Raw genomic sequence first — 14,382 nt, 5'->3', positions numbered from 1 at the left:
GGCAGGCTCCCAGCCAGCTGTCTGGTATGCAGCCCCCTGCCAGAATTAGCAGACACGTTTGATGTGGGCTCACACAACAGCTACATCTCCCCAGAAGAATCCATTGGAAGGAGTGTGTGAGATGCAAAGCCTGCATAGACGTGTGACATAAAAAGAGAAAAAAATTAGGATTGCAGAGTTGAAACAACAACCTAAAGCAGCCGAATCCCTGAACACAAAAGTATTGCCGGGATGTGAACAAGTTCTACTTTGCCCTGACGCGAATCAATGTTTTCACAGGAAAGACGTTCGACAGCTGGGAATGACTTTAATCATCAATGCCAGGAAGAAGCCTCCTCCACTTCACCTCTACAAAGCCCTGCTAATGGCTCAGGTTAGCATGGCAAACGTGCATGCACACGCCCAGACGTGGCTGACAGGAGGGGAAATAATGCCAGGATCAGTGGGGAACTGACCGCTCTGGGAAAGAATAACTTTACTGTTCCTGTCAGGTTAAAAAGGAACTTTATCCAGTGCAAAATTTCATCACAGGTTATGTAAATCATGCAGATTATCAAGATGCTCAGAAATGATGTCAGGTTCTCCTCACTAACTTGTGGTCTGGCTTGAACAGGAACAGGCTCTTCATCCGGTCCACTGCATCATCGTTTTGATGGACAAAGACACCTGCCCACGACCTGAGAAACACCCCGGCCTGCAGGTCAGGAACCACAACAACCCTGAAACACAGCAGTGGTCTCCTTCAGTCCTTTGTAGTATGTGTTTTTGTGTTGAGCAGATGGACTTGGTGACTTCTTTGAGAGCCCTAAACAAGACAGTAGAGGCGTCACAGGTGACCTCTGACCTGGGAGGAACCTTCACGTACAGTCACACTGACTGGCTGCAGTTTCACCGGGTAATAAAGGCACACCAACTTTACCTGTGACTTTGTAGAGAAACAGTCAGCTTCTGCTGGGTTTAGTGCTGCTGTCATCAAAGACTCACAGCTAAGTAAAACCACTACACTGATTTTTTTTTTTACGTTTTACTTACTCTTCAAACAAAACACTTTTAAATGTGTTACATTTCTGCATATTGCGTTCAGTCCAAGAACTTTCCCAAACGCTGTCGCTTCAAGAGGTCAGCTTAGATAGACAGATACTTTATTGATCCCTGGGGAAATGACATGGGAGTTTATTGCTCCGTTGGCTCATTCACACAGATTAAAACACATTGATAGAATAAATATGTAAAGAATGTGTTACAATATAATTATAACCCAATGGAAACATTGAAAAAAGGAGAAGAAAAAGTCATTAGACATTTAGTGTGCCATTCCCACCCCTCTTAAGTTTGGCTGCAAATATCAAATGGAACACAATGTTGCTAAATGTGCACCCATGGTTGTCTTTACTTCTGCTCTAAAACTCCTCTCCAAGGAAAATAGTGTTATTTGGTGTTTTTAACATGTTCTTGTGGCATTTTTTTGCAATGAAAATTAAGTTTAAATTGCATTTCTGAATATTTCTTCATCAAAATCGTTGTGAATCAGGAGCAGACCAAAAGACGCTGTTTGAAAAAGAGCTTGTTTGTCAAATTATGCTGGCAAGGCCACAAGATCCCTACTCTGAGGGGAAAGGGGGCGGGGTTCCATCCGTTCTACCCACAATTCAGATGTGAATTTCCAATGAACTCCTGCCGTTCTGCAGAAATTATGTCCTATAAAATAACACAGGTTTTTTGATTTAAGCTAAAAACAACATATTGGACAGACCGCTGAGAGTGCTTTGAAAATAGTTGATTGGAGTGGGACTTTGAAGTACTTAATGATCTGACTTCATGTCCTTTTCTTACATAGAATTGATTCATAAACATCAAATGTTAAATAACTGAAATAGAGCAGGTTTACGTCATTTCTCCTCCTCAGCACACACCAGAATAATGAACACACAAATCAGAATAAAGCAAATATTTCTTAAAAAAAAAACTTTGACGTCACTAAATTCATTTTTAAGAGTTCAACGCACAGCAATTCTCGTGTACTGCTCTCACTTCAACATTAGAAATACGTTTTAGTCATTTACATCTTTAGCATGAATGCATTCACATTTATTTGTGGTTTTTAGTACATGAAAGCTGCTCAGCCTGTTGTCACAGCTCCTGGTTTCCTGTGTTCTGTTTCAGAAACTCATTTCCTTCATGGATGAGCTGCAGGAGGCTGACAGCTTGTTGCAAATGGCCATCAGGAATGTGGACAGCAGAAAACAAATGGACACCACTCAGGTACAAAGAGGTTTTATCAAGATGGATTCACACATTTTGCTGCCTCACATGCTGTGTTTTTTTGTAAACCAGGAAGTGCAACAAAGCATTCAGGAGCAGAAGATTTTGATGAAAAACGTACTTGAAGATGCGAGACTCGTAACTTTGCAAAGGGAGGGAGGAGCCTTACTGGCCAGGATGAAGAGGGAGGAGTTTAGATTTCCACAGTCTGAAGATTACAGGTATGAAACTGAACTGTTTTTAATGTATTACTTTGGCATTCTTGCATGTTCGGCCAAATCCAGGAAAATGTCATCAGCCTTAATGATCTGTTGTGTAACGCTGTGCATTCTGCACTTGGTACCACCCTTTGACATTCAGGCAGATGGAGCGTCCCTCGACTCGCCAAAAAATACAATAATTTGACTCATTGAGCCTCAAGGCTTAAACAGCGTCAGTAAAAATGAGGGGAAGAAACATTTTCTGAACAATAATATCATTCACGGAGAAAATTAATAAATACTTTTATAAACAACTTTTATTTTGAAAATCAGAGCAGAAATTAAAAAAAGAAAAAAAAGTTGTATGTGTTGTTGTTGTAGCATCTCATCTTCATTTTCAACACATTTCAATAAAGCAATAAAGCTTTTGAACGTAGATTCAGAAATATTTATCCACATTTCTGTGGATTATTTTAGTTTACACAATATTTCCAACAAAATCAAATCTAATCTCCATCATAAAAATGTCACTTTATGATCCGTTTTAGGGTAAACACTGAAGTTCATCTCTTCTTTGTTCTTCCTCCTTCTGTGCAGGGATGCTTTAGAGTCCGCGACAAGTCTGTACAACCAAGTGGAGGAAAAACTGCACACGCTAGTGATGAGGTCAAACGAGTCACTGCAACACCTGGAGGTCCTGCTGAAGATCAGAGAGACTGAAGCAGAAGTCATCACGGTGAGTTTTATTCAAATCTGACGTGTTTGTATAGTTCCACTGGATGATTGCGTAACTGCTGTGGCGTGTTGCAGGCTGGGATGTGGTTCAGCACAGAGGGTGAACAGAGCCTGAAGGACTTCTGCACAACAGATGACACAGACGTTAAAAAAACCTTTCAGGATTTCAGCCTCTTCTTTGCTCTTTCAAAGGTATCGCAAAACTAAAGTTGTCAAAGGAAAAAAACACATCTCCTTATCTGGAAACCTTTAACTCCTTAATTTTTAGATTTTTACTCAGAAGGTTATAAATGTCTTCCATGTTTTCTACAGGAGAAGCAACAGCACGCTTTGACTTATGTAAGGGAGGCAGAGGAAATCACTGGAACCAGCAACTCCTGTCCTGCTGCAGACATTTTACGCACTCTTGTGAGCACTTTTAAATCCAACATGGAAGACTTCATGTTACGGGCAGAACGGCGGCAGAAAGAACTGAACTCAATGGTTCAGGTTTACACTTTTTGTGAGCAGGTTTGTGTTTTTTTTTTCTCCTTTTTTAACTTCAGGAAAAAGAAAGCATATTGTTTTCACAATTCTTCTTTCTTACTGCGCCTTTAAGTGAAAATGTTGCCCCCCACCACAAAACTTTCCTCACAAATACCCGTTGAAAATGAATTTTGGCCTTAGTGTTTGACCCCCGCAAATAAACAATGACATCACAGCAGAAGAAACCAGGAAAAAATCTCTTGTGGGTGATATTTCAAAATCCACTAATGAAACTAAAGCACAGGTATTTTATCCAAAGGGTGTTTTAAAATTATTATGGGATGGCCACAGGAGCTATGGCTTGGTGGCCATTTTGTAGCAAAGTATGAAATTCGGCAATTTTCAAATTTTTCCACAATGCGGGAAAAAACAACGTTTGATCAAGATAACTTCATGGAATTTTACACAAATGCCGCCAGCCGAAATCTACAACCACAACCGATGTTTCTTTGACCTTCGACCTTGGGAAGAGGCCTCAATCTTGAATTTTTAAAAAACAAAATCCCTTTTAGTATCTTGTAGAAATGTAAACTCGTACCAGGGATTTCATTCCCTCCGTAACTCCTGGAGCATCATTGGGAAGCTGCTTGATAAAAAATGTAGTTATACGTTTTAGATTTTAAATGGCGTTAGTGTGGCAATCTCGCAAAAGTGGTATTTTCCTTGTTTATTACTTTAATCTTAACTAGAATATTGTAAAAATTTGATAGATGAATCCCTGGCTCAAACTGAATGAAACAATAAAACCTCAGTTGTCAAGGAGATCCAAACGTTTGTTTTTGCAGATTCTTCTAAAAATGACATAGACCTGTTCGTCAGCCCCAGGGTACCAAAAAAGAAAATGGTTGCTATGGAGATAAACTCAACAGAAAAGCTGTAATAAAAAAAAGTGGGTGTTTTTTGGCAGGGGGCAGACGAGGAGAGTGAGGGGCTTGTAGCAGGCGCTCAGCTATAGTGAAAGGGGTGGCAGGGGTGGGTTGTCCCTGCAGGCCGTACATTGCCGCCGGCAGCTTTACTTATATGCACTTTCTTTTCTTTAACTGACTTCTTTTAGGCTGCTGCTGCTGCAAAAGAATGTGGCCAGTTTGTGGAGCAGATAGGGGAGGGCTGTTGGACAACGCAGACCCTGAGCACTCTCCAACTGTATAAGGAGCGATTAGGAGGTGAATTCTCTGACTCCAACTTCCAGGCTCTGAGAGCTAAAGCCTGCACTGTGGGTCCAGGGGCCTCTGGGATGATGAAAACGTGGAATGCAGCCCGGGTGCGATGCCAGGAAGTCAAGCAGCGTCTAGAGGAGGTGCAGAGGAAAAAACGAGGCAAAGATAAGAACCAGATCCCACAGACCGCAGCTGTGAACCCTCCAGGGAAAGAAAATGAGATAAAGGGAAGAAGGAGTGAGCTGGAAGAGGCTGAAGGCTCTTCAATCCTGCAGCCAATCTTCCAAACAGAGGGGGCCTACACCACAGGCAGCACTGCTGTTCTGCACCCAAAGCACGATTCTAAAACTGAGCTTAAAGAAACTCCAAACCAAGACTCCAAATCACTGCAGCTTCCTGAACCACTTCTAAAAAATGCTGCAGAGACTCAAGTTTTTACACAAATCTTTGGCTGCCATCCGGAAGGCAAACGGAGACCAAGAGATCACCACAGTGAATCGGACCTGAGGACCACAAAGGGGCCAAAGGGTTTGCTGCTTCACCACAACTTGGGCCGCTCCCTCAGTGAGGGCTCACGTGCAACGAGCGCGTCAAGTTTTCTACCTGCAGTCATCAGACACAAACACTGTCACAGCAGGACACAGTCCCTAGATGAAAACATGCCGACCATCCACACCCTGCATCAGGACAGTCTTTCACCACCACAGAAAGGCAATGAGACAAGAGGAGACAGTGATGACGGGAAACGGGGGGAACTCACAGTTTCCTGTAAAGATTTGAGGAGTCCTGAGACATTAACAACAGAGAACAACAACAGCAGTCTTCTGTAAGTGACCCTCCTCATTATCTGTAACAGTGCGTGTTCACATCCATGTGTGATTTGGTTTCACAATAATTCCACAAGAAAAAAGGTCAACACAATGTGCAGTCTTCTGAATCTGTAATGTCGCATGAATTGGTCTTTTGCATTTTTCATTTCCTGCCATCGGCACAGAAGAGCACGGAGGATTTTGGAAGAGCTGCTGTCCACAGAGCGGGAGTACGTCAAGGCCCTGGGGTACGTCCGAGAACATTACTTCCCCGAGCTGGAGAGGCCCGACGTCCCGCAAGACCTCAGGGGTCAGAGGGGGAGCGTCTTTGGTAATTTAGAGAAACTCCACGACTTCCATCACCATCACTTCCTGGAGGAGCTGGAAGGCTGCCTGAGTGAACCCCTCCGCGTGGGACGCTGTTTTCTGCGACATGTAAGCTACGTTTATTCTTTGAAGTGACTTCATGGCAGAATACCAAAGAGATACATGGATGCATGAGAATGGAGCGGAGTAATACAATCTTTTCCAAAATAAATGTTTTTTTTATTTTTTCACAATTTGAATTAAAAAAAACTAAAAAAATGCAGCTTTGATTTTTAAGCAGAAAAAGCTTAATTTTCATAATATATGTTCTCCATCATGAGTAAAGAGCCACAAGAACATGTCAAAAACACAATTTTTAATCAAAGTGGGTTTTTAAAGCAAGAACCACTTTTCTTCACATATTTCTCAGTGCATGAGCCTGTTTTGGCACGTGTAGATTTAACGGAACGATGAGCCAAAGTTCGCTGCTTGACTCAGTGATTGTGCATGCTTACACACGATCATCTGCTGAGAAAGTCCCTCCAGATGTGCGATACATGGAGACAGATGTGATTTAAGCTTCTAAACATCATTCACCAGCTGATATTTAGCTTATTTGAGGTCCAAGCTGATATAACAAGCAGCTCCTTGTTGTCATTTGGGTTAGGAAAATGAATATTTCTTTGCAAGAACCATAACTAACATAAACAACAAATGTCTTTTGTTGTAGAGGGAGAGCTTTGCTTTGTATGCCCTCTACAGCAAGAACAAGCCGCAGTCCGACAGTCTCCTCATCAATCACGGACACAGTTTCTTCAAGGTGGGATAATTCAGAACCTTTTTTTTCATTTCCATGTAACCCTTGTGTTATCCTAGGCACTTTAACGTTGGGAGTGGGGTCATCTAGACCCACTAGACAGTTCTCTGAACCTTTTTTCCTCAATGATTTGTGATCTTCACTGGTGTCCATGGATTACATGAAATCTTTCCACCTTTATCCACCTTTGTCATGGTAGGGAGAACATGTCAATGGAAGGGGGGGGGTCATCTAAGATAGCACAAGGGATAAACAAGAAGTTTCACAATGTGACACGAATGAACAGAGACTGAATGTCAGGAAGGCACCAGGTCCAGACCGAATGAGTCCCAGATTGTTGAAAACTTGTGCAAATGAGCTTGGGTCTCCTCTTAAGCATCTTTTCAACCTAAACCTGAATGTCCCATCTCTCTGGAAGACCTCATGTATTGTTCCTCTCCCCAAAGTCAAGCATCCTGAGGAAAACTAAGACTATCGGCCTGTAGCACTGACCTTCTATCTATCTATCTATCTATCTATCTATCTATCTATCTATCTATCTATCTATCTATCTATCTATCTATCTATCTATCTATCTATCTATCTATCTATCTATCTATCTATCTATCTATCTATCTATCTATCTATCTATCTATCTATCTATCTATCTATCTATCTATCTATCTATCTATCTATCTATCTATCAAAATACTGGTGATGTCAGAAAAAGCCAAGAAACTGTTGCTTATGATCTGTTTAACCTAATTGATTTTGAACAAACTATTCCCCTTTTACCTAAAAGTTTTTTTTTGATTGAATTCATTTCTGTTTTTCACGTTCATCACATTATATTTGATGGCTGTCTCACGATTGATCCTCTGTGTCCTCTTGGGGCTCTCCAGCAGAAGCAGCTGAAGCTGGGTGATAAAATGGACTTGTGGTCGTACCTGCTGAAGCCCGTGCAGCGCATCAGTAAGTACAGTTTGCTGCTGCAGGACATGATGAGGGAGTGCACACCTGAACAGACCAGAGAGGTCTCTGAAATCACGGCAGCCATGGAAGTCATCAACTTCCAGCTGCGCCATGGCAACAACCTGCTGGCCATGGACGCCATCCGCCACTGTGACGTAAGCACAACCTCACAGAGCATTCCGCATCCCATGTATTCGTCTATATTTTTGAACTTTTTTTGGCAATAACATTAACATTCTGGATCAGTGTGGCATCTAACAGAATGAGAAATGTACTTTTATCATAGATGGAATGTAAGGGAGGGGTGTACATGTCGTTCCTTACAGGGAATTTTTCTAAGATATAAAGACACGTTTGATTTAAAGCAGATGGTTTTGTGGAATGAAGGCTCACTTTCTGCAGAAACTGTACAGTAACAGTCTGGCCTTTACCTTTCATGCCCTACAGGTGAACCTGAAGGAGCAGGGGCAGCTGCTGCGCCAAGACGAGTTCATGGTGACGTTCAGAAAAAAGAAATGTTTCCGTCACGTTTTCCTTTTCCAAGAACTCATTCTCTTCAGCAAAACCAGGAAGACAGATACGGGAAATGACACATATGTCTACAAACAGTCATTTAAGGTACTCACACGCATACAGTCGATACACACACAGACCATTGTCTGTGTATGAGAACTGAGTCACCCCTCACCTTTGGCGTCCCAAACAGGAAGTGGCTCCAAGAACCTAAAATATCATGGACTTCTATAGAGAAATAAACCAAAAAAAAAAACGTTTTTTTTTAATCAGGTTAAAAACAGCCTAATCATAAGTAAAAGACCACTGGGAACGCTTTGAAAGCAGATCATAAGATGATCAGACTTTGATAGAGCGTTTGGATGGACTTGTAACTTGTAAGCTGAAGTTTATTTCTGCTTTTAGACATCTGACATAGGCATGACCCAGAACAGTGGAGACAGCGGTTTGTGCTTTGAGATCTGGTTCAGAAAGAGGAAGAGTGAGGACACATACACACTGCAGGCAGCCAGCAGGGAGGTGAAGGAGGCCTGGACCAGAGAGCTGGAACAGATCCTGTGGGAGCAGGCCATACATAACAGAGGTACTGTGTCACTCATTAACATATATAATGAGAAAAACACATCACTATATTAACTATTTGATTGTTTTTGATTATAAAGTGTTGAATTCATGTGTGTTTAAAGAACAGTTCTTGATATTAATGAAGCTTTGGGTGTTTTCAGAGGTTCGCATGCAGGAAAGAGTGTTCCTGGGTATTGGAAACAAGCCGTTCATTGACATCCAGCCCAGTGAGGCAGCTATTCACGACAGAGCCATTAACTACGCACTGATGGGAAGAGGTAATCGGTTTGCTCAGTAGAAAAGTCTTTACATCTGGTTATACTTTCCTTACAACATGGGTTTTCTCAGAAAACAAGGTGCTTCTGCCATGCGGGAGTAAAGTTCAGCCCTCGGGGGCGAGACCGAAATCGATCGGTTATGGCAGCAGCTCCGCTTCCTCCTCTTCCTCGGGACGAGGGTCCTTGTCTCCTGAAGGGTATGTGCGTTTGCCAAAGCGGAGGGTGGTTTCAGACGGAGGATATGCGTCACCTCCTGGGTCTCTGGAGGAGGATGACTTGGACCAGGAGAGCGACAGTCACAATTTGTTGTGTGAGTAAAACTCTTTATTTTAACGTGTCTTGACTGAGTGTGACCCCTGAAAAGGGTTGTTTTGACCAGTCTGTGGATATCCTGTGTCAAAGACCCAAAACAATGTGGGGTCAAATGCCTGTTTGAATCCCTGACGGCATTCTGTTAAACAGATTTATGTTGTGGTTTCTTTTTGTTTTTATTCTTTGTGAATGTGTCTCCAGCAAGCTTTAAAAGTGGGTTGTGTTTCCTTTCCAGTGGACAGCTCTGACTCTTCAGGAGAGAGCGTCTGTGGCCTCAGCAGTTCAGGCCACAGCTTCCGGTCAGCGGTGGGAGCAGGGATGGATGAATCCTCCTCGGTGTGCGCCTCCTCCACCCCCAAAAAGACTCGCCCTCCGGCTGAGGCTCCCACAGTCGTTTCAAAGGCGGGACCTGCTGTGAAAACACAACCACCTGTTGCACCCAAGCCCAAACACAAAGCACTGCACTGGAACAAGGATCCATCATTCAGCAGCAAGGTGCAAGAAGAAGTCTTAAAAGTTTATTTCTTCAAATAAAATCACACAAAAAAACCACTGTTTTCTGCACAAAGCTGTCTGGCATTGATTTACAGGCGGATCTGCTGAAATTCAGATTTAGGTCTATTTGTTTGGGTGGATTTGATTGATTTCAATTGATTTTAAATTGATTTTAAAAGCATTTGAATTTTTTTTCTGGTTTTCAAAGACAACACACAAACTTTCTGTAATTCACAGATACAGACACCTGCAAGCTTACAGACCTACACGCCTACACACATGCACACCTGCACATCTACACACCTACACGCCTGCAGATCTTCACAGCTACACATCTTCACACATGCACACACCAGATCCTCCAGAGGCTGCAGCTGGGTCAGTCTGAACTAAAAGGTTCCAGTTCTGTCTCTGGAAGACAGACAGCAATACAAAAGCTGTTGTGCACATGTGCTAAAAAGTTGATATTGTAATTTTTTTAAAGCAGGTCAAAGCAACGTTTTGTTGTTTTGTTGTGTAATAAGAAAAAATACTTTTCTAATTCACTTTCTAAAATCAATTTAAACTGTTGAAAACGATTTTTTACTCCCTTTCAATGTAGTTTAGTCAGAAGTATTTAGTTAATATATATTTGATGACAATAATAAACCTGTAAAAAAAAACTCTTATGACGCTTGGTTTGTGTAAAAAAAAAGTGTTCAGTGGCGATTATCTTCGTGTGTTGTGTAACAAAAAATATGAGGAAGAATGAATTAAAGTCAATTGAATTCAGTTCAGAAAGTAAAGTATAGATTCAAAATTCAATGAAGTCACTTTATTTGGGGAATCTGGTTAGGCAAGTAGTTTTTGAGTAAACATAAAGTTAGGATCACACAAGGGTTCATGAAAACACAAGTGGTTCAATTTTCACACATTTTTTCTGTTCAGTTTGATAACAGTTTTCATTCATATTTTAGGTTCAAGACTCTGGTGCTGGGAAATCTACTGAGGTTTGACTCGTGGAGGTTTAAAGCATTTTGAGGTAAATATTAAAAAGTTGGCCCTGGTTGCATATGGATCGTATTCCATTCTTTTGTGTAATCTAAACATTTATCCTCTTTACTGTAGGTATGTGAGATGTCTCAGCATCAGTCTTGGAGACGGCAGTATTTACACACACTCGCCAAACAGTCCAGCTGTTTCTCCGATCTGTCACCATTCTGTAAATAAAGATGATCGCAAATACCCCGACATTGGGTTGGACATTTTTGTAGAATTTGCTCTTTTTATTGTGAAATTACAGAGAAATGTGTTTTTTTTAACAGTTATAGACTGTGATCTGTTGTAAATTAGTTTAACAACACAATTAAAAACGACTGCATTGCTACAAAGTCTGCTTTGACTCTTCATAATCAAATTTTACACTAAGTTATATTGCAGTTTGAAAATATTAGCCAGTAATTTACACATAATTGTGTTGTTTTTGATATTATTTTGTGTTCTCCTGACAAACATAAATTAATTCTTCTAACTACAAAACATTTTGATTCTTTCCCTAAAATTGAAATTTGTTCCACTAAGTATTTTGTTTTAAGTAACAGTTTAAACATCCGTTCTGTTAGAAATGTCATTTTTCTCATAACAAACAATTGCTTTCTGTTTGCTTTGATGTAGCAAAATTGTAATTACATTTTCCATTTTTTTGTAATAAAGAGTTATTGAAATGTTTGTCCTTGTCAGTCCCTGGTGTATTTAAAATAGATGAAATAATTTTATCAAGTGCCTTTTAAATGCTTTTCCAAACACAGAAGTTTTGATAATTGAATTAATGTCCTTCTGTAAAGGAGACAGCAGCATTTTCTCCTAAAGTTGCTCGTTGAGATAAACTAAAAACTGTTGATTTTGAGATGTTTTGTTTTTTACATTCTCATCATTTCCTTCTGGTTCTTCTTCTCCAACATCTCACACCCTTCCCCTCTTCTGTACTAAAACTTGAATTGGTTGCAACATTTGTTTTGGAAAGACAGGCCGTCTGCTCCTGTGAGTGCTTTGAAGAATTGAAATCTGTTAACCACCGCTTTCACATTCGTGATGGAATGCCCATCTTCGCCCGAACCGCAGGACAAATGCCAAATGCCAACCTCCCCCACCCCCCAAACAGAGACACCAAAAAATTTAAAGGAAAACTTTCATATTGCTCGTTCTGTTTTAGTGTTTGTTATTATACTATGAACAAACATATATAGTTTTTTTTTTTGAAGGAAACATTGTGCCCAATTTGACCAAAGGATAGACCAAACATAGACAACAGATAAACTCTACAAAATCTTCCAATCTCCATTCATTTGTGCCAAAACACCTTATTAAAAGGATAAGATGATAACAAAGGATAACATGATTTGAAGGTCTGGAAAATCTTATATTTATTTGTAGTGATGGGACCAGTGTGAATCCCTTCAATTGAAGATAAACTTCTTGACGCAGATAATAACTGCTAAAAATGTTCGACCTTAAATGTCATCAGTGCTGTGCAAATGACTTCCTGACAGTTACAGATGACTAGTTATTGATAAGTTAAAGTAATTCTTAACCATAAAAAATCCCTCCAACAAAACTGTAAAGTGTTACTTGTCACTTTCTTATTTATTTATTTTTTCTTTCTAACTTGTCCTGTCCAACAGCTAGGCAAACAGATGAAAGCTGAGGGCCTCTTGTGTTGGACATATTTTACTTTAACAACAGGGGTTATGACTCTTCAGACAAACCAGAGGTATGTCTGCATAAACCCCTTTTGTAATTCAGGCCAAACTTTATTAATTTTAATCATATTTGAAAATCTTTTGTGTTGGAACGGACGGAAAAGGAAAGGAGGGAAGAAAAGAGAGGGATGTTAGAGAGAGGGGGGGGTAGGAGGGTGATTATAGGGGGGGGGGGGTAAAACCATGAAGCAGCACAAAGCAACAAGTTTCTGGATGGTTATACTCAGTACAGTGAGGTTCAGATGGAATACAAGTCTATAAGGGCGGGGCCTGTCCACACACACACTCCGATGTTATAAACATACCTGTTGGCTCCAAAAACGTTCACATGTCAACATGTACGAAATACAAATATCGTTCACACACGCACACTTATGCCTTTAAACCAACTAGTGTGAAATATTTCCTTCAGTCACGCCAACTATTTGTGCAAAGGTGAGCTAACACCTGTGCTCAAGTGAGTATTTATGTTCTTCTAAAATGGATGATGGAATGTGAAAAAAAACCTTAAGCCAGACTGATAGATCGGCACATACCTGCTGCCAGAGAGCCTGGACAGGTGTGCAGAACCACAGTGCGTGCATGTAGCTGTCGGGTAGATTATTATCACAGTGCTCGCAAATGTCTGAGTTACTGAGACCCATCTTGAACATCCTCTGTCCAGTGTAGTGAATCCTGTGAAGAGTTTTGAAATGGATTAGCTGCAGATTTGGACTTTTCGTCAGCTTAAAGGTGTTTAGACAAAGTTCTGACTAGAAGCTTTCATCTGTGCTGATGCTCAAATCTGCATCCCATTTAATTATCGGAAGTGAAATATTATTATCTACATTGCATAAGAGTTTGTATATTTTGGAGAGAGTTTTATTCAGTGAGAAATTAATCAGAGGGGTAACTACGTCTGGTGGCTTTAAATCGTTGTCTTTGTTTTTAAACTTTTTTGTAAAAATAGATTTAAGTTGCTGATATTCCAAGAAGTTATTTATTCCATGTTTGTCTTGAAGTTCCTGGGGTGTTATGAATCTTTTATCAATAATTAATTTCTCCAGTAAGTGCTTGTCTCTTTCTTAATGACACCTGCAGAAGCCAAACCAAAAAGTATTTCTGATTTGCACTTTGGGCATTGCTCATGCTTTATAGTAATTATTTTTTTTTCCCTAAAGGTCTTTTGTGTCGCTTTTGGTTTGTAAAACTGGAAAACGTTTTCATGTAAAGCACTATGAGTCAAATTATTTGGGAAAGGGCTATACAAATGCAGTTTAATTTGATTTATAAATAAGGTGACAATATGGTAATAAATGACCTTATTAACAATATTTGAGAGATCAGGTTAAGAGGATAAGTTTCTTCCGTAAAAGTGCAAAAACAGATTTTCTATTTCGATAAAATGCAAACAAAATTGACAGAATTGGAGGTCTGCGTGAGTAAATGCAGCTTAAATGTATGTACTTTTCTTGTTGTTTGTGGAATGGACAGTGAATTTTTATTGAAGCATGCTCAGAAGAATATGATTATTCCCACAAGAATTTGAGACTTTTAATGTTGGCCGCAGGTGAGCACGTCTTTTGTTCACGAGGTTGCAGCAGTTAAGAGTTCAAGATGGGAGAAAGAGCTGCAAAAACAAAACCTTTGACTCTTTCCTTGACAAGCGGAAACAAGCTTTTTGTTGTGCTTGTTTTTGTGTTATTTTGTATTGTTTTATTTATCCTCAAACGTTTTATCA

The 14,382-nt window shown here is 40.3% G+C and overlaps 1 protein-coding gene across 2 annotated transcripts in view; it reads left to right on the top strand.

Annotated features, from left to right (window-relative positions):
* The window catches only part of LOC101173699, a 33,651-nt gene extending 22,020 nt beyond the window's left edge, over nucleotides 1–11,631 (top strand). The window contains exons 6-24 of one of the 2 annotated variants that reach the window (XM_023955258.1): nucleotides 280–373; nucleotides 614–700; nucleotides 779–895; nucleotides 2,164–2,262; nucleotides 2,335–2,483; nucleotides 3,060–3,198; nucleotides 3,273–3,389; nucleotides 3,510–3,707; nucleotides 4,777–5,705; nucleotides 5,877–6,123; nucleotides 6,725–6,814; nucleotides 7,693–7,917; nucleotides 8,210–8,380; nucleotides 8,681–8,858; nucleotides 9,001–9,117; nucleotides 9,188–9,427; nucleotides 9,665–9,924; nucleotides 10,881–10,945; nucleotides 11,032–11,631. In XM_023955258.1, the coding sequence (XP_023811026.1) occupies nucleotides 280–373; nucleotides 614–700; nucleotides 779–895; nucleotides 2,164–2,262; nucleotides 2,335–2,483; nucleotides 3,060–3,198; nucleotides 3,273–3,389; nucleotides 3,510–3,707; nucleotides 4,777–5,705; nucleotides 5,877–6,123; nucleotides 6,725–6,814; nucleotides 7,693–7,917; nucleotides 8,210–8,380; nucleotides 8,681–8,858; nucleotides 9,001–9,117; nucleotides 9,188–9,427; nucleotides 9,665–9,924; nucleotides 10,881–10,919 (3,496 nt within the window). In that variant the 3' untranslated portion in view covers nucleotides 10,920–10,945; nucleotides 11,032–11,631. Of the gene's footprint in view, nucleotides 1–279; nucleotides 374–613; nucleotides 701–778; nucleotides 896–2,163; nucleotides 2,263–2,334; nucleotides 2,484–3,059; nucleotides 3,199–3,272; nucleotides 3,390–3,509; nucleotides 3,708–4,776; nucleotides 5,706–5,873; nucleotides 6,124–6,724; nucleotides 6,815–7,692; nucleotides 7,918–8,209; nucleotides 8,381–8,680; nucleotides 8,859–9,000; nucleotides 9,118–9,187; nucleotides 9,428–9,664; nucleotides 9,925–10,880; nucleotides 10,946–11,031 lie in introns of both variants that reach the window. The other variant, XM_023955257.1, reaches the window with a different exon arrangement.
* The last annotated feature ends 2,751 nt before the right edge of the window (nucleotides 11,632–14,382 follow it).

This window comes from Oryzias latipes, chromosome 5 (genome assembly GCF_002234675.1).
Source record: "Oryzias latipes chromosome 5, ASM223467v1".
NCBI lineage: Eukaryota > Metazoa > Chordata > Actinopteri > Beloniformes > Adrianichthyidae > Oryzias > Oryzias latipes.
The sequence above is the reverse complement of the archived record's forward strand: the minus strand, read 5'-3'. Positions and strand labels throughout refer to the sequence as shown.